General features: G+C 38.5%; 1 protein-coding gene across 11 annotated transcripts in view; it reads right to left on the bottom strand.

Moving 5' to 3' along the window:
* gphnb (gephyrin b) overlaps positions 1-22,766 on the bottom strand; it is an 85,304-nt gene that overhangs the window by 42,045 nt on the left and 20,493 nt on the right. For all 11 annotated transcript variants that reach the window (XM_016668500.1, XM_016668535.1, XM_016668539.1 and 8 more), the window contains exons 2-4: positions 9,713-9,791; positions 3,514-3,571; positions 3,319-3,411 (exon numbers count right to left, since the gene is read on the bottom strand). In XM_016668500.1, the coding sequence (XP_016523986.1) occupies positions 3,319-3,411; positions 3,514-3,571; positions 9,713-9,791 (230 nt within the window). The remainder of the gene's footprint in view (positions 1-3,318; positions 3,412-3,513; positions 3,572-9,712; positions 9,792-22,766) is intronic.

Genomic DNA, 22,766 nt, shown 5'->3' with positions numbered 1-22,766 from the left:
AAACATAAGAATATATAATAAGGTAATGTATTCTTACACACACAAAAACAATTGTAAAATGTTTAATAATCCCTCTAAAACAAATCTGGTAGACTGTGTTTATACCTAGTGACTGGCTTTAATTTTAGACAACTTACAAAATCAGTCCTTTAACTGCATAAAGAAAGGAGCTAAAACTAATTAAAATGTGCTTGGACAACAACAAAAAGAAAACAACAACTTTTGGACCATGTTAGGATCTGAATTCATTCAAGAAGAAGGTGTTTACTGTATTTGACATTGAATGATAGGCAGCAGGAAATATGAGTCTTCCTTTAAAAACTATGTTGGATGACCTTGAGTGAAGTGAAGTGATTCTTGAAACTCAACAACAGGAATGCAGAGAAAATATTTAAAAGTAGAGGAGTCCCTTATATGCATCCTGTGAAAAGGGACCTAAAGAAGGGAGAGAAAAAAGGAAACAGGAGACCAGAAGAAGAGTTGGGGTGGATTTGTTTTGAAGTAAATTCTAGTTTAACTAGTTTTTTTTTTTTTTTCACGTTTTAGGAACTTGTTCCTCTGCTTAGTGAGATAATGAATTAGATTTTTTCATTATGTTTGAAAAGGGTGTCGAGAATCCATCAACATGGAGATTAGTTGGACCCAAACTATGAGGTTATGAAATATTAGAAAATTAGATTTTAAGAAAGGCATAAAGTGATGTCCTTTATCGCAGGCAAATGACATTCTTCATAATCAGCAATTTAATGTAAATGAAAGCAAGATGGGGTTTTATTTTCCATTTTTAAATTCAATTAGCTTGGTCTGAAGATAAGAGTAATATTATTTGGTGCACTTTGTAATACAGCAACCACTTTTCCAGAACTTAGAAAAAAACAAAACAAACAAAAAAACAAAAAAAAACAACCAAGATGAGGAAGCTTGCTTCCACACACACACAAAAAAGATCAACTTTCAAAAGCAGAGGAGTTTAACATCCAAAGGTTTAATTGCATGGGTTTAATGGGAAGAGAAGATATTTCCCCAGTGATTTAAGAGACCAAATCAATATCGACTGCTAATGTAGATAAATGTAGATGTGGAAGAGACAGTTGAGGCTTTTCTTTTCAACGTTCAGACAGCCGAGACGCAGACTGGGTAATTTGGTAATGGATTCGATAAAACACATGACATGCAAAAATTTTACAGCAGAAACAGACAATCTGGACGGATGCATGGAGAGTTTTGGAAACAATTTGACATTCGCAAATAGAATGTGACTATCTATGTATTTTCTGTCCACAAAAAAGTACTTTGTAGTGGTTTTAGACATATATGTTGAACAACAGAGTTAAGTTACACAAAAAGAAATCTGTTGTATATCAAATAATAAAATGACTGATCTAAACCCGTCTTCAACTGAGGTTTAATAGCATTTTATCCATCTTGTGTCTGGGAAACAACAGGTATTGCAGCAAAGCTTTCTTATTAGAGCACTGTGGCGTACGTCCAACAATAATTTGCAGTGTGTATCCCTACATGTGCTTCTGTTTACACATATACGCAGTAAAAACAAAAAGCAATATATAAAATGTAAATACAAAGCAGAACAACATCAGTAAAACTCATCAAAACAGCCATGAAATACAATATGTGGTCAAGAGGAGTGTTTCTATAATCCACAAAATTAATATTGGGCAACAGTAAATTTCCATTTTTACATAATAAGGTAACACAAAAATATTACACAGCAAAAATACCACCCGAATAGCTGCTTTGAATTAATACCCTTCATTTAATTTATTCTGGAATACATTAGTAATCACAGAGCGTACAATGTCAATTATTTCACGAAAATGTTAGCATAAAACAACGGAGGGAACTTTTTAAAATATAAAAAAATATCGGGGGGATTATTAAAATAATAATAATAACTAGATATGAAATTAAGTGTGGTCTTTAAACCATCGTTCCTCTTACAGAAAAAGCTTTTGATAAAGGAAGCACTTCTACTCCTTTATTTCCCCTCTGACTACAGGACTAATTAGTGGTAATCAGTGTTGTAACACATGCGTGTGATCAGCAAAAAGCAAGCTGCTAATGAAGCAAATGCAGCAGCAGGAGACATGTGCCTCTCAACACACATTCAAACATAATAAAAAAACTCGTCTACTGCCCACATTAGAGATTGTCACACCTGTAGTTTGCAGAACTGTCTCATAAGCAAGACATCTTCTTGCAAAAGTGTGTATATATTACACTTTCTCATATGTTGTAATTTAAAACCACAAACATGACTGTGTTGTTTTTGGGATTTCAGACAAACACCAGAGAGTGATTTTTTTTGGTCAAATGACAGAAATAGATTTATATGGCTTTCAAAAAGTATGATGTGCATCTGTGGTCACGCTTTTTGAGTCATAATTGTGAAACCCCCTTTCTTTGCAATTATTGCTACATGAAGTTCACTTTTCCTGTAAGCTTAGTGTTAATGAAAGTTTTGCAGCATCCAATAGATTTTCTATCAGGATAGGCCTATTTTTATTTTTATCCATTTCCCCCATCAGATCTGCCCGGTTCCCCTTTAGCTGATGAAGGAAAAACATCCCAGCAGCATGATACTGCCTCCACCATGCCTTACTATCCGGTCGGTGTGTTCATGGTGATGCGCAGCGTTTGGTTTCCTGACATAAAGTGTGTTGAATGTGGGCTATAAAGTTAATTTTGGCCTCCTGTAATCAGATCTGTGCCTTTAATGTTCAATTTTGATTTTAGCTTTAAATAATCAGTTTTAAAAAAAAGCAAAACGACAACAACAACAAAAGTGCAATCACCAAAAATGTATCAAGTTTTTGTGTTATTATTATGGCATTATCTGCTCATATTTTTTAACGTTTTAATGTTTCATGACAGCCCCTTACGTACAGCTCTGAGATTAAACCCACATTGTGCGGTTTTGTTTAGAAACATCAGAGTGAGTAAAAGAATATAAAGTAAAGCGGGAGACCCGAAAACATCAGCTTGATTGATAAAAATCGATGTATCAACAAGAAACGTCCAACATCCAGTGACACAGAAACGTTAATAAATTATTTGATCAAAAGAACTAGGTGTTTATTTTTTGTAATTGTAAAAAAAAAATCTTAATTTGATTTGACTTTTTAAATCCATCGATCTACTTTGTAATTTGGTTAGCTACACTTTTATATATTGTCATTCTCTCCCCCCCTAACCCTCCCCCATTTTTTGCTTACTATGGTTTGCTAAAGTACAAAACATTGCTGTTTTTGATCAACAACAAGTCAAATTCTCGGGGAAACATTTAATACGCAAGCTCACCTCTGGTGTTACGTCTCTCGGGGCGAAGCCAGTGCCCCCGGTGGTGAGGATGAGGTTGAGCTCTTTCTCATCGCACCAATCCACCAGCGTTTCCTGTTGGCAAAGGCATGCACAAAATGCACATTTATGGAAATCTTATGTGAAGATATACACATCACTGTAATACAATGAGAGCAGCAGAGCGATTATGCGTACCTTGATTTCATCTATCTCATCTGGCACTATCTTGTAGGCTACGATCATGCCCCCCAGCCTTAGAGACAAAGAAGAACACAGTGTCTGAGAAAACATACGTGGCACAGAAAGAAAGTTATTTTATTTATCATTACAAACCCAGCACAGTTCTCATGGAAGAGGAGTTAAAACCCAAGGTGACAGACAATCTGTTTGGTCTCATGACACTTTAACAGAGACGGGGTCATTAATGGGATATATCTACGTAGACTCATAAACAATGTCAAATATGAAAGTAACAAGAAACACTGCAACTAAACAAGGGGCGAAATGCCCTTGAAAACTCCTTATAAGGATTTTCCCCAGGATGGCCCAGAGAGAGGAAGCTCTGAAAAGTGAACATTGGACCATGGCGCCCTCGTGTGGTCAGACACAGTATTACACTATCTAAAAGAAATACTCAGACTGAAGGTGAAGAATCTGCAGAAAACCCTTACGTAACAACTTTCTTTTTTTTAAAGAGATCTATTTTTGTGATTGTAATGCATCATGTTTCCCCTCCATGACACTTAAATGTCATGTTACCCTCCTGCAGCCAACGCACTGTAACAGTTAGTTGTTGTTAATCCTCTGTCTTTTGGGATACTTTTAGAATATATAGTTGACAATTTTTTTCGCGGCAGGCATACATAAAGTCAAAATATTGAACTCCAACAGGTTTACTGATGATGTGTAAAAGTCAGAAATGGATCTTTGATAAAAGAGAGCAATTATTATAAAATAAAAAAATAAAAATGCACCTTTAAGATGAAGGAGGCTATTCACAACGACCTGACATGCCGCCATGTCAGGTCGTCCCACCTGACATGGAGGCATGGGTGATTTACCCACGCTTGGCGCGCTTTGATGGGAAGGGAGCGGCTTTTGGCAGCTCTGTATGGATTAATGCATGTTTATATGGGTTTGTGCGCGTACGCTCGTTCGTTTATGTGTTTGCGTGTCTCTGCGTTAGACCTCGGGGAGAGGAAAGGAGCTGTCAGGACAAATCACCTCTTGTGTGCTCCAGGGGTTTTTCATGCCTCTCCGTTTCAGCCCAAATGAAAATACGCTCTTCCCAAATAACCGGAGTTCCTTCCCAGTGTTTCCTTGGCAGCTCTTCCTGTCTGGAGACATTATGCGGCGTCGTATAATGCTTGGGAGCGTGTGAGAGCTCCTCTGTGCCTTTTTAAATAATTAACAGGGATCACATTTCTTTGTTTTGATGTATTTAAGATCTTCAGGCGCATTGTTTTACATTTGCTATGAACAAGTAAGCAATTTACAGATTTGGTGTAACGATAATGTGTATATTAAGAGACAAAACGGTACTAGTCAGACTTTTTGGTTCACATATGCAAGCATTGCTAATGTTTTCCCAAGCTGCACAGGTGGCCAAATTACAGTGAACTGACAACTTAAATGATGCCCAGGTGAATAATAGCAATGCTAACGATAAACACAGACAACAATTTTAATAATGAGATGAAAAAAAATAACATGTAGTTGTATTTAAATGCAAAAACACACAGATTACAGATGTTTATTTTTGAGGGAATACAATGGAAACCATATATTTAAATACATATAACCTCCCCCGAACAGCATTTAAAATAATAAAAAAAAACAACCCTGAACTTTCTATTCTTTATGTCAGGCATCATCACAAACTTTACTTCTATTTGCAAATGTCAAAATAATGAGAAATATTTTAAGAGTTTTTTTCAGTCAGATATATATATATTTTTTTTACATATGCTAGTAGTAATATGCTTGAACGTTTTGAGAAAGCCCAGATGATGAAATCCTGTCTTTGTAAGACTTTGATTCTTGTTCATTCCAGCGAACAAAGGCCACTCAGCAAGGAAGAAAACAAAATGATTTTTTTTCTTCCTTTTTTTGTACATAATGGCCATTTTGGCGCTTGGAGAAAATAAGGGAAAACTTACGGGTTGAGAACCCCATCCAAACTGTAAATTATACGGACGGAAACATCATATTGTGTAAAAATTTAGCTGCAGAACGGATTAGTCCTGCTTACAAAATAATACAGCATCATGAGTTTGTAGCGTTCTGATAAAGAGTTTGACTTTATTAGTAGGAAAACGTAACATTTCATTTTTGCAATGCAGTTAGACATCTTTATGACAACAGAAATCCATTTGTACAACGCTCGGCTAAAGGTAGTCAGCGCTGAAGATAGCATTTTGCCTTCGGTGTGGACAGATCCTAATGCAGCTGGAAAAAAGAAGAAGAAGTAGTGACGCAAGAAGAAGGGGCAGACAGAGGAAAACGGGGGCGGATGGGTGAGAGAGTGGCAGTAGTATTGGCCTGAAAGCTTGGACATCTCGGCCAAATCTTACAATGAATAAAAGACGAGCACAGAATGAAGGATGAAGATGGGAAGCTTGAATAACAAAGAGAGGCACAAAGTGAAAAGAGTGCAAAAAAAAGGGACACACTTTACAAGAGAGGGAGAACTTGGAAGTGTGTGTGTGGATGTGTGTGCGTGCACAAAGGTCTGCTGCAAATCTCAGTGGTTGTGGGACACTTCCAAGAAGAGACCCATCTGCCAGGGTGATTTCATTAATAATACAAGCTCTTTGTAGAAAGCACTCAGTCTCACTCTCTGTATTTTTCTTGCATCCGCACGCACGCACGCACGCACGCACGCACGCACGCACGCACACACTACATCCAGGGGGGGAGACAAAAGCCTCCTCGGTCATCTCCACATTCCCAGTAGTAACATAGAGTTGAGCCCATTAGAGGTAAGTTGTTGGTTCATCCATATGTAGGAAAGCTCTCAAGGGGTGACCTCTCAACATGTTTGCTGATAGTGGGGAAGGTGGAGGAAAACTCCTTTAAACCCCCACTGTGTTGAGAGCTGAGAGTGGCCACCACGGCGTTCCACTCACACACAAGCCCAGAGAAACAAACAATATTAAAAAGTGTGTAGAAACACTCCACCCTGCAAGGGTTATTTATGGAATAAATGCCACCGTGCTTCAGCTGCGCCGTTTCTGACAGTTTCTGGCTTTCAAGTTTAATTTCTTTCTTTCAAACCGCAGCAGCTACACCTCTAAATGCAAACGTCCGTGGCGAAAGTGAACAGGTCGTAGTGGATTCGTTTACGCTCTGCAATTCTTCCCTTGGATATTTTTGGAGCAAATCCAGACAAACAGTAGCCAAATATGTCAATTTCGCACAGAATATTTTGTCAAACAGAAAAGACAAATGTTCATCTTAAATAGACAGAGAAGAAGCATGACAATGTGCGTTTTTGTATTTAAATACAAGTATTACCAGGAGGTTTTCCAGTAACAGCACCAATGGTGATTGGGTTAAAAAAAAAATCAATGTGCTTAAATTTAACATTAAGGGATTTTTCCTAAAATGTTCACTGTGAGGTTTTGCTACTACTATAAAAGATCGTTTAAAAGTTTTTGGAAAAATCTTCACCAGGGTTGGCAAATTACCATTTAGGGTTGCTTTTTGTAAACATGTTTTCGTTCTAAATTTAATTCTAAAAATCTCATTAGCACGACGTTGAGAGCTAGAAAATACTTTAAACTTTTGCCAATTGCTCAAATGCTGCAAGATAATATCACAAAGGCAGTAAATATACAACACACAATCCTGCTCCCACCGTCTTAAAATGATAGATTAATGAGCAGATGTACACGTTTTTTGATGGTGTTTATAGGAGATACACTAAAAAACGTAGAGCAACAAGTGTTCAGCAAAGAAGCTGACAGATCTGGTGCAGGGATTTTTCACTTTGTCCTCATTTAAACCGTCTTCACCACAGGTCTGTCCCGTTGTCCTGGAAGCCTTCAGGTTCGTCTTCGTCCCTGATCAGACAGTGAAATTAGGTCTTGTGTCACACGTTTGATTTTTTGATTTTTTTTTTCCTGGTTATTTTTAGTCCTGGCAGTTTGCAACACTGAAGAAGATCTTTGCAGCCCAAGTCAGCGAAGGGTGCTGACAAACTGACAAAATTCACGCAGAGGCAAATATGTGAAGAAAACGGTTACATACACGCGCATATAGGAACACCCAGATGGATACACATCCACCACTTCCTCACCTCCATGTCCTTGAGTCTCATATTTGTTCATCTCCCCTCTGCTGCTAGGTCTAGCCTTCACTTCACTTCATTTGACTCCACTCACCATCCGGTACACCTCCAGATGCTCCCAAAAGTGAAACCAGACTGACTGATTCCACATGCCAAAGCCTACTTTGAGAGATGTTGTGATTATAGTTTAAATGTCCTACTGTGGTGCCTCACTAAATCCCACCTTCCATTCCGTCTTCACTTCTTCCTTTTGTTCCCTCCTCCCCCCGCAAATGTTTTATTATTTCTGGCTGCTGTGACACACTGAACAAACGGTGTTCAAGCTGGTTATGATGGAGTCAGCAGCAACAAACGAGAGGTTTTATGTGAACCATCAGCTCAACGTCAAGACAGCAAGGCGTTCCAAATGAACAGTAACCAGTGCAGGACACAAATGACTGCTTCTAGTACAAAAATAGCCAGAGAGTCTAGTCTGTCCTAGCAAGGCCTACTAATTTATACACACTGTATTTTCTCCACAGTTTGTCATGTGTATCCATGAGCCAACTTGGGTCCTCTAGGAGTTTCTGCACATAACCAACGTTGAGCCACGATCTTTGTGTGCCAGTAGGGACAATGCATACAAATCTGATCTTGGTCAAATTATTGCTCTCCTCAAACACAAACTACCTGACTTCAGGTCTGCTGTAGTGATTTCAACTGAAGAAAGAAGACTTCATTAAAAAAATATATAACTAAATAAAAGAACAGACACTGTAAGTGATGTGATCATTTCACTACTTTGTTAGTTTGTACATTTGGAGTTTTGATCTTTTTACACCAATCTACTCTTTTTGGGTGTGAAAAAGCAGCTCTGTAACCACCTTCCTGCCTCTTCATTGGTGAAGAAGGCAGCAGTTACAGGGCGAGGGCAATAGCTTTTCATATAAAAATGTTAGGTAACACTTTATTTGAAGGGGGTTGAATAAGACTGTCATAACACCGTCATAAACATGACATAACACATGTCATAAACATGAATAAGCCTTCATGAATATTTATGACTGTTGTCATAAAGCGTCATTCGGTAAATTATGACACCTTTAATACAAAGTTGACATTATTCAAAATGTCTTTGTTATGACAACTTGACATTAACCAAGAAATCATTACTGATATAAATTTGTTATAAAAGTATTACTGATTGCACTTTAAAAATTAGGTATCTTTATGTTATTAAAGGTAAAGTTTAAATGACAGGTGTTATGTCAGTCTTATTCAACCCCCTTCAAATAAAGTGTTACCAAATGTTATTCTTCCAAATTTCTCCCCTCAATAAAACTTGGATTTGGAAACATTGGCAAAACCTATAGACTTTTCTAAGTTTAGGTACAAGTGCAGAAAGAGACTCGTGTTTATAGTTGCTAAGAATAATCACACTTATCATGGTATTTCCTAATATCAGATTATAGACAGAGTTAAAGTTGATTTATTGAGTAATTTCCTTTTTTTAAAAAAGCTGCTTTTCTAACACAAAGGCTGTGATGTCACCTTCCCTAGTAACACAAATAATAATTGACTGCCAATCACAGAAAGGCTTTGATAAATATTTGGATCAACCTTCCAGGCCACTCAGATCTTCTGGTTCCAGTTTACTTTGCCTCCTCAGAGCCAGAACAAAACATGACGCATTCAGCTTCTATGACCCACAAATCTGGAACAGATGAGGCATTGGGTCTATTTCTCAGGAACATGTTAATTTAATCTTACCACATCTATAAAAACTTAGTTAAAAACTAAACATACAAGCATTACAGAATTGCTAAATTATCTGTTGTTGATGAAAATATTTCATTTTTTTAAGATACCAAGGGTCATGTTTCGTTCTTGCATGGGAGGTATTTTTCTTCCACTGAAGAGATAATTTTAATCTATTAGTTGCAGTGTTTCACTAAAAGAATACACAAAGATGCAAGCACGAATCTTTGTGTGAGAGTGAAGTTTAGATTTTTAAAAAAAGGCCTTTCAGCTGGATTAAACAATTATGCGCATGAAGGTTTTGTTGCCTTTTCAGCTTGGGGATGAATTGTCAAAAAATAAATAAATAATGAGTTCAATACTCACAAGGAGGGGTCGTGGACGAGATCTTTGAGGTTGATGCCGCTGCGGTCCTCTGCTAGGTTCCGAAAACAGCTGTCGCTAACTGGAAAGAAAGCGATAGAAAACGTGACGAAAATTTATTTGGCATAAATTCAGTGCAATACATGGAAGAGCTTCAGAGTTTAGTCAATGTTAACTGATGAGAAATTATTCATTCTCATGTCAAGCGACTCGTGACATGAGAAAACTTCATCCAGTCTAGAAAAAGCATCATCAACAGAACAATATGATTCAATTGAAATATGGGAAAACAACATTCCTGGCAAATATTCACCCATTAAAGAAAAAAAAAATTCAATTTCAATAAAATTGTGTTTAAATAGTTATAAGTCATTTTTGTTGGTAGAAGTGATAGGGACTTTACAATGAAGACTTAATGTAGCCCAAGACAGCTTAGCCACATTGACATTTTATTTTTATTGTTTGGTCGGAAAAGAAAGACAGGATGAAAAAAAAATCATTTGACAGACTTCAAATATTTTTTTCACCAAAAAAAAAAAGAAAGAGAATGAGTCAAGAACTATTTATCAAATGTTTGGCATATCACAGCAAAGAAAAAAAAACCCATGAGACTTTATGATTTTAATTGCAAAGAACTGGATAAGCAGTCAGACTTTATGCAACAAGGTCTTAAGAATTAGGAGAAAATCAAATACACCGGGAAGGAGGAAAACACTGGAATATACTGGTCTTTTTATTTGTTTTGTTTTTATTTTTAACAATTTTCTTTTTTCAGAATTTATGCGACAGGTAAATGCAGCAATGGTTAATTGGTTTGGCTTGCTTTTTGCTGGGATGATTTATACCAAGGTCCATTTCAAATAGATTCACAAACTAATTAGCTTAGCAGAGATACAAGGACTGTATTGAAAATAAGTAATAAATAAGTCAAGGTCAAGGGGGAAAAAAAACCATAAAGACCTTCAGAAAGTGTAAGTAAATACTGTTTGAAACCATCAGTCCGTCCGTTCATCCATCCATCCATCCATCCATCCATCCATCCATCCATCCATCCATCCATCCATCCCGACCTCGAACAATTCCCAGCTCCCTCCAAGGGAATGCTGAGGCATTCCCCGGACGGCCAGGAGTTGTAATCTGTTCAGCAAATCCTTGGTCTGCCCTGAGGCCTTCCCCTGAGGGACTTTTCCACAACACGTCCCAATGGAACGAAGGCACACATCACTGTTCTTGTGCTCAAGACCACTTTAAAAATGTACAGGAAGTTTGACTCCTTGAAGGTAAAAGGAAAAGACACGAGGAGTGACTCGAGGCTTTTGCTCAGCAGCGAGTTCATCTATTAATCAGAAAACCGGTGCCCACGCAAAACAATCGAGTACTTATCAAGATCTTCTTGTACGGTTTTGCTGTGTTTGTCACGCTACCGAACTGCAATTAGGTGAATGTGTCACCTCTGACTTACGGAGCATGTGCTGATATAAAACAAAAAGTTCCGATCATAAAGAGAGTTTCTACCTTCAACTAATCAAAACACAATGTGATGAGAGGATCTTTAGATATTTAGTACAGAAAATGGTGAAAACAAGTTCTCCACTAAACAAAATTATTAAATTAAATGACTCAGTGACACCAACTTTTTTTTTGAGTGTTCAAAACCATCTAATTTGCCCAACAAGACTAAAAAGATTTATGTGCAGATTATGAGCTACTATGTATCTACTTACTGGTATCAGATTGTGCCATTGCTACCAAACAATACTAAAAAGAAATTTGACTTCATAAATTGAAGTCTTAAAATTGGGGCTCTGTCTCTTTAAGAAGCTCCTGCTCTTTTCAACAGTCCTCCTTCAGCACATCATCACAACAATGCTTCTCATTATGCTGTTGATTCATCAAATACTTTACCTGGTAACATAAAAGTAAAAAAAAGAAAACTACATCATGCCATGTTTATTTTTTAAAGTTTGTTTTTTGGGATGACAAAAAAAATGCTGAGGTTTTGGATTAAAACAAACTGAGTGATGGCTTTGACATATTGGAGTCAACAAAGACTAATAATGCATGTTTTAACTTTATTCTAAGGAAGGTCACACATTTGTCTGCTTGAATATAGAAAAAAAGTCACTCTAGCCGTAAAAGTTATAGGAATGAAACAAATATATCCCTTCAGGAGTAATGCTGGCTTGAAGATATAAAGTGAACACAGTAAAGCCTTTGGCCTCATGTCAACTTCCTGGTAAAATAATAGATGAATAAATACATTTTGTAAAATGTGCGCTCTAATCTAATGCAGAGACATCTTTGTGGAATTCAAAATTGTAAATATGGCATTTGGTGTCACACTGAATAAGGAAATAAATGTATATGTTTATTTTTTATTTAATTGTATTACTATTACAAACCACAATTCACCAACAGCGGTCAGATAAAGTCCCCAAAATCACAACTGGCCAAAAACCGTTTTGCTTTTTAATACTGTACCACACATAAATGTCGTCACCACAGGAAACATACGATCCACCAATCCTGTCATTACCATGCACCTTTATCGTCTCCAAGCATTCCTTACAAAGCCACAGCTGCCCCTTGACTACAGAGCAGGTGTGAGTCATCATGGTGATCACAGTCACACAGAGTGACAAATAAGGTGAGAAGCCGAGGAAGACAAAGACAAAGACAAGAAAAGGGGGACAGAGAGACAGTTAAGAAAGATGAAGAGAAAGACGATACATCCGGTTATCCGAGTTGGGTCACAACATGAGTGGATGTGGTTGTGTTCTAAAATAAAGTCAAAACCCGACGATTTAGAGGGCGATGGCGTTGATGTGGTGGATGTAAGCCAAAAAACTTGATGTGCTAGAAGTAGTCAAGACTGAAAATGTCATGATGTTGCTCAAATGAAGTGCTATGATCCATGAACGAGAGGAAGGGGGAGAAGGGGCCGAGCAAGGGAGGGGGGGGGAAGCAAAAAGGGTGTACACGATGGAAGTAAGCTGTCCAGTAAGGCACACACTCAGGATGGGGAAGACGGGGCTGAGAGATTTAGGGAAAGATGCAATAGAATATAAAGATGGGAGGAAGAAAAATTCGTTAAAACAGGAGGGTGATAAAAACGAGGCACTGCTGATGGGGCACCTTTGTGCAGAGAGAGGTAAACACAGGGAGCTGGACGTAGCTCTGGGCTCTGGCAAATAAATCGGAAAGTGCTGACATTTGCACACCAAGTCAACTCGGGAAGAGAGGATGAAACAAGGGAGACAGAGAGAGACTGCTGGAAAAGGATGGGGTAAGCAAGCAAAAAAAAAAAAAAAAAAAAAAGAAGTAAACGGGGATGCAAAAACATGGAGTACACCTTTGCTGTGGAGGGCCATAGCTGCACAAATCCACGCGTGTGCATATGTTTGTATGCGACGAGGAAACTTCTTTCAAGACTGCAGTATTCCTTACAAACACGCACACTCAGAGGCTTCCTCAGTCTTTCTCTCCCAGCTACCCCTTGATCTAAAAATAGCCGCTCCTCTCTCCTACAAGAGGCAGCAACCATTCTGAACCAATCAACACGGTCTGTCAAAGGCATCGGTATCCACCACCCCTCTGAGTGTGTGTGTGTGTGTGTTTGTGTGTGTGCACGCACGTATTCGCCCGCACATGTGCAACAAGAGGGAACTCCTAACTGAAGGTAATAAAACTGCCCTCCCCTGCTGCAAAAGCAATCCCTTCCACAAAACAATGGCTGGGAAATAAAACTGAAATTGAGAGGAGGAAAGGAGCAAGACAAAAAAAAAAGAAGAGGGAAGAAAAGAGGAGAGGAGAGAGTGGAAGAGAGGGACAGGGAGATCTGGCTGCAGTGGAAACAGGCTTCAAAGGAATATTAATGTGATCCTGTGCAAGAGCTGAAGAAAGGGGAAGAGACGAAGGCGGGAGAAATGGAGGAGGGGAAAGCAGAGCAAAAGAATTTACGACGCTGCACCCTCCCACATCGCTCGCTCCGGCTGTGCACCTTTCTCCAGGTGAAGCTGCAGCTCATATAGATGTTCATTGCATCTTCTTGAGCACTGTAAAAAAAAAAAAAAAAACCTGGAGCAAATCAATAAAACTTAATCCCACTCAGATCTGCTTCCACTTGTAGAATCCTGATAAAAGACTACGTATCCTAAATTCAGGGGATTTTGACATCAAGTCTTTGACAGGTTCTAAAATTATTTCAGTTTAACCTGAAGCACATCAAACCACAAAGGATATTCGATATTGGGGATAGTTAATAAACAAAGACTAAAGTCTTAATCAGAAACATAAACCACACCTCTGGATTAGGACTGCAGCTAAAGATTATCTTAGTAATCAATAATTCTATCGATCATTCTGATGATTAATTAACGTGGTTAACTCTTAAGATTATTTCATACAATATTAGAAATACAAATAAACAAATAATTGACAAATAAAAGTCTCTATACTCTGAAGTCAGCAGGCAGTCTGGAATCTGTTCAGTTCCTCATGTCAATAATTCCAAGACAGGCTTCTTGTCTGTCTTGGAACAAAAATAATAATTATTTTTGTTATTCAAAAATAATTATAGAAAAAATGTTTACAAGGACCAGCTTCTTTCATGAGATTTCTTGATTTGTTTGTAAGGAATGTTTTTGATATTTGAATTCGATCACAATCTAAAAATAACATTACGAGACCTACAAGTCGAGCAGCAAACTTTATTATCAAAATAAAATTCTTATTTCGTAGGGCATGTAGCACGTACCGTCTCTTATTATAAATTGTCTGCACCTGCGAGTGGGTGCGAGTTCAGAGGCCTGGATGTCCACAGGCCACAGGAGTGGGTGGAGATCAGGAGGCCAGTGCTTCAGAAGCATTAAGCCAGGCAACACCACTCGTGTATGTAATCCAGATTACCAAAGCCGAGCACAAACAGGTTAATATGGCTTCTGGAAAGGGTTAGAGGCTAAACTGTGGCTGTGCAAAGAAGGTCAGGACATGAGAGAACAGAGAGGCCAAGAGACAGGGAGCGGATCCGGGAAGAAAAAACTAACATTTAGTCAGATTACAGGCTAAAGATTAAACATTCTTACACGAGGCAGATATTTATTTCAAATGATCGTCTTTTCCTGATCAAAATTTCAAGCTTAAACTTAGGAAACTGGCTTTGGCGTACAAGTCCAATAAAAAAGTGAAAGTTAGAAAGTAGAAGGAGGAAAATACACAGATGTGTTGTTCTTAAATCTGATCTTAATGCATTTTAAAAATAGATTAAAGGTTGAAGTTTAAAGCGGAATTTAAAAGATTTTCAAATAGAATGTTAACTTTTAATACTTTATAAAACGCATTAACAATGTTAGTTAAATTATCCTTTTATTGGAGGAAGAATTGCTCAAGACAGTTTCTTTATTTGACCAATCATCGTACCAGGAAGTCCCTTGAGATAAGATCTCTCTTTCGAGGGAAACCTTTAAGGAACCACATAAAAATAAAGTTCACTGGGAAGGATGTGATTAACAAGACTTTTTCAGAGAACGTTATATCAGTAAAGCCTTTAAAGAAGCTCAACGAATTAAACTCTTTTCCCAAGGTGTGATGTTTAGAAATTCAATACATATGAACCTGGGATGTTTAAGGAATATTTGATACCAAGAAGTGAAAGTCAGGACCACATGCATTTTTTTTTTTTTTTTTTTAGCTGAGCGCAAGAAAAATTTGGGGGACAGAATTGCTGGAACGTAGAAGTGACTTCACATTAGCTAGGGCAATGCAGTTTAGGTGTATTTTCTGAAACAGTTACTTTCGCTTACAGCCATGAGGCATCTCTAATTCAGTAGCTTGGCTGGCTAGCAGGCTGTGTGCTATCAGTCTGTCAGCGACTGGCAGGGAGGGTTCATAAACTGCTAATATGTTCCACTCAATCATTTCCGGGACATAAAGCAGTCAGCACTCATTATCTCCCTGGGATCCCATACTAATGGGGTTTTCCCTTATAGGATGCCCTCACTCGCATGCATCCCTCACATCGAATGCGTCTGCATCTCCAGTTACATGTGTGGAAAGAATAAAAATCCTCAAAAGCCTTATATTATCAGGTGCCTCGACATGCAGCCTCGAAGCATAGAAGGGCCTGAATCGTGGCTCATATCGCAGGCCAGAGCAACAGTTGCTAAAGTATTGCTAACAACTCTGATCTTAGAAATTGATGTTAGAAGTAGAACAGTTTTGACTTTGTGGCAGGCTACATAGAACGAAAACCACTAGGGATTCAGTTTAATATAACTCCTTCCTAAGTCCTAACTCAAAGTTAAGGCCTAAACAAAGTAACATTCCTTTGAAATTATCTGGTAAAAAAAACAAAAAAACTGCAAAAGTCTGAATAAATACTTTAAAAGCCCTTCAGAAAGACATTGTATGACACGCATTATATTAAAAACTTTGCGCTTCACACAAATTTAAAACATCTTCTGACAATGACATCTCAACTTTTTGGATATTGTGTAAAGATCTCACACAAAATCTAAGACTCTCTTTCCTGTAAAGGTCTGGTTAAAAAAAAAAAAAGCACATAAGCTCTGCAAGCTTGAAAGAGCTGTCTCAGTTCTTCAGAAAGCAGGTTATAGCAGCTGGTAAGAAATGTAAAGAGTTCTCAAAAGAATTGGAAATCAGCCATTCGTCTATATAGAAAGGGTTTTAAAAGTGGGGGACATTTAAGACATCTGACTCCATGCTCAAATCTGATTGTTCAGGCACGTTCATTCTGGCAGGAGATCATAAAATGTAAAAAAAAAAAAAAAAAAGAAGTCTCAGAAAATTTAATTCAAATCGAATGACTGAGCTGAACCTTAACACGGCAACACAACAAACAAACACGTCTGCACCCTAAACGGAAATATCTTGGAATAAAATCAATCACCGATGTATTTAATCGGCAAACAAAATACAAAAAGGCCAGTGAAAATTGGTGTGCACCAAGACAGTTTGCTCTCTGAAGAGCTGCTGCCCTTTAACGTCACTGGAAAGCCATCATTTAAAAAAAAAAGCTGCAAACATTTGACAAAACACAGTAGTAATTTTACACTTTTTTCACAAAAGTCCTAATTGAAAGCATCTCCAGTTTCACCTGCCCAGCCCAATGATTATTATTCAGTTCCAGTGTTAAATGTTCTGTAGGAATTAGTTTATTGACCTTTGAGAGTGTGTACCTGCATTATTATGGCATTGTGATGCTGTTAAATTAACAATGGTCTCAAAACTACAATGCCATCGTTCATCGTAATAATTTCTGGGACAATTAATTGCCCAGAAAAATGTGTTGTTGTGACAGACCTGCAACTGGAATTGTGTTCTTTTCTCAGATGAATCTTAAATAGATTTGTGTTGTACACCAGAACAGAAGACAGGTTTGACACACACTAGTTAAGATATTCCAGGAAAAACTGAAAATTACAAAGCATGATGATGCCACCACCATGCTTCATGGTGCGTTCAGCTTAATGTGGAAAAGCAGCATGATATGTGATCAACTTTAAACAAGACTTTTAACCCTCTCATAGATTATCAATAATTCAACAAGCTTAACCAAATAAAGTGCTAAACCTGGCTGCTCACTGCATCTGGATAGGTGCATTTGAGACAGAAGAACATCCACTCAATGTCCCAGTAGCCCACTTTGCACCTATGTTGTCCATTGTCTTTATTTGCTTGCAGCAGTGCAAATGACCCTTCAGTCCCACAGGAGCTCAATTGGAGGTCACACACAGGATTGGTCGGACTTCTGCTGGTGGGAGGGACAACACCTTTCCCCACCAATAGGTCTCATCCAAAAAAAAAAAACAAAAAACAAAAAAAACATCACTGCCACCAGTGTTGTATTTTATTAGCTTGTTCTGTGTCAAATGAAAACACTGGGCCTCGGGCTTCGGATTAACTGGGTTTAATGATGAACAGAGGGTTGGATCCTCCTCCAGATTGTAATGGGTTGGTGTAAACACATGACTTGGGGGGAGGGGGGGGGGGCTTTCAGTTCTACACCCCTCCTATAAGCTAGAAGAGCAGAAAAGCAACGGTGCACAAATAACAGCATCTTCATTCCATGGCAGGATAAATTTCCAAATTAATAAAAGCTTCACGGTGCTAGGTAAAATATAGTAACAGCAATAACAGCAGATAACCTAATCTAATATAAGACCACTGTATCTTAGCAACCTTGTTAATTCTGAGGGGAGCGGTGGGGTAAGCAGCAGAGGCACAGTATTCATCATCAAAGACACATCCAGCAGCAACACACACACACACACAAACACCAATTACTCACAAAACTCTCAAATCCACTACACGAGGCACACACACATGCTTTCTTAACATTAGCCACAATCTCAATCACACTGTGATGCCTGTGACAGCACACACACACATATGTAGGACTGCACTCACATATACACACAGATCTTGAGGCTTACTGTAAGCAGCTGGGAGAATGGAGGGGGTGTGAAGCGGAACAATGGGATCCTAATCGTTGGGCTGCATTTCAAAGCGTAGCCCCCTTTACAACACTGTTTCTCGATAAGATTAGAAAAAAGCTATTTATATCTAGAGGGAAAGAAGCCAACCAGTGGCTTCATTTTCAGTTATTTGAAGTCGGATCTAAATTGGGGTGGAGTTACATAATGCAAGGGAGCAACACTTTGCTGTTCTTGGGTGACTGACTTGGCAGGAGCTGGTAAAAAGGGAATCGAACCAAAAGAAAAAAAAAAAAGAAAAGAAATTGCACCAAACCGTTGCTGCTAATAATTCACCTTTGCAGTTCACTGATCACCACTATTACACCAAACGAGTCCAGCAGGTTTATGGGGACACAGCGGTGGGCCGGCTTTGCATTTGAATTCCAAAGATATTTCAGATATTTCAGTGAAGCTCAGCCAAAATCCAGCATCCACGCTGAGCCAAGGACAAAACAACACAACATCGCCCGGTCCCTACACACCAGATGTGTGGAGGAAAAAAAAAAAAAGAAAAACACAGGAAGAGGGAAAGACCATTCAGTTCTTTGCAGCCGTGTCCCAGGAAAGCGTGCAGGCAAGGCCCACTCCTGGCATCGGCTCTGCGTCCCGGGAGAGCAGACAAAACTCCAACCCAGCCACAGTAGAGATGGTGAAGGAGGAGAGGTTGTAAAGTTGGCACGTGGAGTTTAGAGTGGGAGAACTACCGTGTAACCTTGACAGGATTAAGAGAGCAAGAAGAAAGGAAGGGGTTGGGATGCAGGGAGAGGGAAGCAGTAGTGATGATACTATGATATTAAATAGGGAGACCAGTAAAGGGAAGGAAAACAGGAAAATGAGTAAGTTATTGGTGAGGGGAGTGTCTGACATAAAGGTATTAATGTAAAGAATGTGAGAATGATTGGAGGGTTCAGTGGTTGCATGAGAATTTGAGGTTTAAAGGTCTCGAAGCATAATAAATGAAACACTGACCAACATGTTTGATGTGTATGATTTTGGTGATGGCACTCCTCAAAATGTAATAAAGGTGTAAACTGTTTTTTCATGACTTTGTAATTTTCAGTTTTTATAGTGTAAAGCACCTTGAACCGCCTCGCTGTGTGCAGAAGGGTTCGTGTGTAAATCGGATTAGAAACTGTTAAGGGAACATGTGAATTGTAAGAAAAAAACTAACAGTGCTCATCACTCTGAACAGACCATTCCCATGAAGAAACCAAAACATGGTGGGAGCAGCATCATGCTGTGGGTTTAAGATTCTTCAGCAAGGGCAGAGAAGAGAGTTCAGAGTTGATGAGGAACTGATGGAGCTAAATCCAGGGGAGTCCTACAAAAAAGGTGATGAAGGCTGCAAACTGTTTTTTATTCTGGAATTAAAGTTCAAATTCCAGCAGGACAAATCAAACACAGAACTACAACTACAGTGGAACAGATTAGAATATTTATATGTTACATTGCCTAGTCAAAGTAAATATCTAAATCCAGATGAAAATCTGTGGACTTTAAAATTAAGCTTCACAGATCAACTTAACTGCTATATTTATCACCTTTATTTTTGACGAAAGCTGTGACTTTATGCAACCTACAACATTTTTCTTGAGGTCTTCTGATTTGGCTTCAATTTGATAAACATTAATGAGGATAAATCTACTTATGTGCAAAGTCAAAACACATTAATCGGATCTCATAGCATCTAAATTTAGACTTAGCATTGCGAAAATAAACTGGGGACATTTTTGTTCCCTGTCATTTGGAAAAAGTATTACCCCATTATAAATATCAATGTTTTTGTGGGACTTATATCACCTTATTTGTCAAGTAATCAAATGTTTTATTCATTGGTTCGTCAAACAAGGATGATTACTAAACACCAGACAAAAAAGTCAATCAACCTATAAACCAATGCCCTTCAATCTGAGGAGGAAGAAAACTTCTAAAAGCTCCTGTCCCCCCTGTGTATCCATTATAAGCCAGCTAGCAGACAACTTTTCACTTCTCAGTTTACATTCATATGAACTTTTCTTTCCCCTCTCAACATCAGCGAACAGCCCAAGACTGCAGCAGTGAAAAGCCTGCAGCTCCTCACAAAGGCTTGACGTACTGATATTTTATTAATGTGTCCATAAATATTGAAAGGACACATACTAATGAAGCCACGTTAAAAAGTGGACCATTTACAGCACCAGGGAACACACGCACTGACCTTGAGCATTTAGTCCTCCTTTCTGCCTTCTGTGCCCTTCGTCTCACTTGCCATGAAAGGAATGCCCCGGCAGCTTCAACATCATCTCGACACACATATACACACACACACATTTTACCTCCTCAACAACCTCTGCCTTCTTCCCCCTCTATACTTTTCTATTTGAATGAAATCAATGGATTGGAGGTGCTTGACGATCTGCCACACCCTCCTGCGAATATTAATTATAAATCACTGGCGCAGGGGATAATGAGCCCCGTTTCTAATGACAGCAGGCATGATGAATGTGTTTGTGGCTTGACATCGCATTATCATGTACCCAAGCAGGAGTGTAAGCACGTGAGCTTGTGCAGTGCAACGACTAGGCAGCAGCGTGGCTGTTGGGCGATGAGGTATTGCAGACATTTCTCCAGGTCGCGTGACATTTTGATGGTAAAGGGCCTGCAGCATGCTAGCTCTCTGTGACATTTCAAACAGTTGTTGATACTCGCATCATGCAAACTCAATAGGATGTACAGAAATGCATCAAAGCAAGTAGTATTGGCAATTACGTGACTAAGTATTTAAATGGTGTAAAACACAAAATGGATGATTACCAGATGTGTTGTAAAGTTCCTCTAAAGATAAAAAAATAGCTTTAAAAAACACTAGTCAGCACTAATTGAAAAATAGAAACATATGAAGACAAATACTTGCTAAAGGTACACTGAATTTTTTTTTAGGATATTTCTATATTACTCAGAAAAACAAATGATAGGGAATTCAATTAGGCTGTCATTTGCGGAGAGAGAGCAAGACCTGTATGTCTTTTTGTAGATAACAGGAAGGCTAAACTGAGCACAGAAAGTTTGGTTTAATTTATCCCTTTGAGATTTCAGTGTTTCTCCATGGTGGATTTTGGAAATCCAAAATTAAAGGTTAGGATCTCCACCCTTATAAACAAATATGGACAGCTGCTTTGCAATGTTAGTTACACTAACTGCAGTACTACTCTATTTCATAAGATGGAGTTCTAGAGTTAGCCTAAAATACTTCCCGCCCATTTATTTTGTCTTTGATTTAAAATGAGTAATGCTCATTTGTATGGTTTCGTATCCTAGCATCAATATTATTCATAATTTCAATCTCAATCTTGCAATCCAAGGCTGGTGGACAGATAACCTGAGGTCACAGCTGAAATAATAAACAGTTAATTCACACATCTGATAAAATGCATAACATTAATTTGGTCACATACAGTGTTGTACAACACAATTTGTTCATATATTTTTAATATGAGTATAATAAAATATTCAGCTCACCGAATGGGACAAGAAAAAGTTGAGAAAAAATGTAAACAATACTTTTAGAAACTTAAAAATTCCTAATTTATTTATTTTTTTCACAAATCACAAATTTGATCTTATAAAACTGTCTAGATCAACCACTGTGGTTTATGTTTGTCCGTGATGGTTCAAATGCTAATATTTGTGGTTTAGAACATAAAGTACGTTTCATTCAAGTAAATCAATGTAGTTTGTATTTTGAACTGCAGATGATCAAATGCTGGCCAAATTTCTTTAAAAAAAACATGAAATAGAGGGATTAACAAGACTTAAAGCATGTCAGACTTTCTCTAACAGCTAGGCAGTTGCAGTAATCTCTCGATGCTAATTAATTTGTGTCTTGTCCATCAGAGTTCTGCTTTTTTTCCTGTAACGTCACGCCTCTGTTCTCTGCCATCATCCATCACCCTCATTTCGGAGGACTCCACCCCACAGCCTGGTTCCCCCACCACCATCTCGTCTCTTTCAACCCCACAGGTGATGAACAACCCGTGAACCGTCTGGATGGCATCAGCTCCAAGTCCAGAGGTACGGAGCTGATCAACTGTGTGGTGTCATGGGATTCATGTTCAACCTGAGCCTGAAGCTGGGGTTAATACCATGACTGTGGAAGACCAAACATCCAAAGGACCTCAGCACTATAACTTTGCATCTGGTAAAGATACTCAAGAGGTTGGTCTTCAACCATCTTTGCCTTCTGGTGTAGTTCATCTACCAGCTTGGCATCAGGAAGGATGATGCCATCATCTACCTCCTGAACCAAGCGATGGAGAAGACTGGAAGAACTGTGAGAATCCTGTTCAGGTTCTAGAGACCAGGCCCAAAACCAGGATGCAGTGCTGGATGCAGACCTGACGGTTTAGAGTCACATAAAAGCAGTTACAAAATCAGCCTTCTATCACCTGAATAACATTTCCAGGATAAAAGGACTAAGTTTGCAGAAAGATCTAGAGAAACTCATTCACATTTATCTTTAGTCACATTGATTACTGTAATAGTGTCTTCACAGGTTTGCCTAAAAAAAGTCGGATAGCTGCAGC

The sequence above is a fragment of the Poecilia formosa genome, unplaced genomic scaffold, assembly GCF_000485575.1.
Source record: "Poecilia formosa unplaced genomic scaffold, Poecilia_formosa-5.1.2 Scaffold1, whole genome shotgun sequence".
NCBI classification, from domain to species: Eukaryota; Metazoa; Chordata; class Actinopteri; order Cyprinodontiformes; family Poeciliidae; genus Poecilia; species Poecilia formosa.
This window is presented reverse-complemented; position numbering and strand designations above follow the sequence as displayed.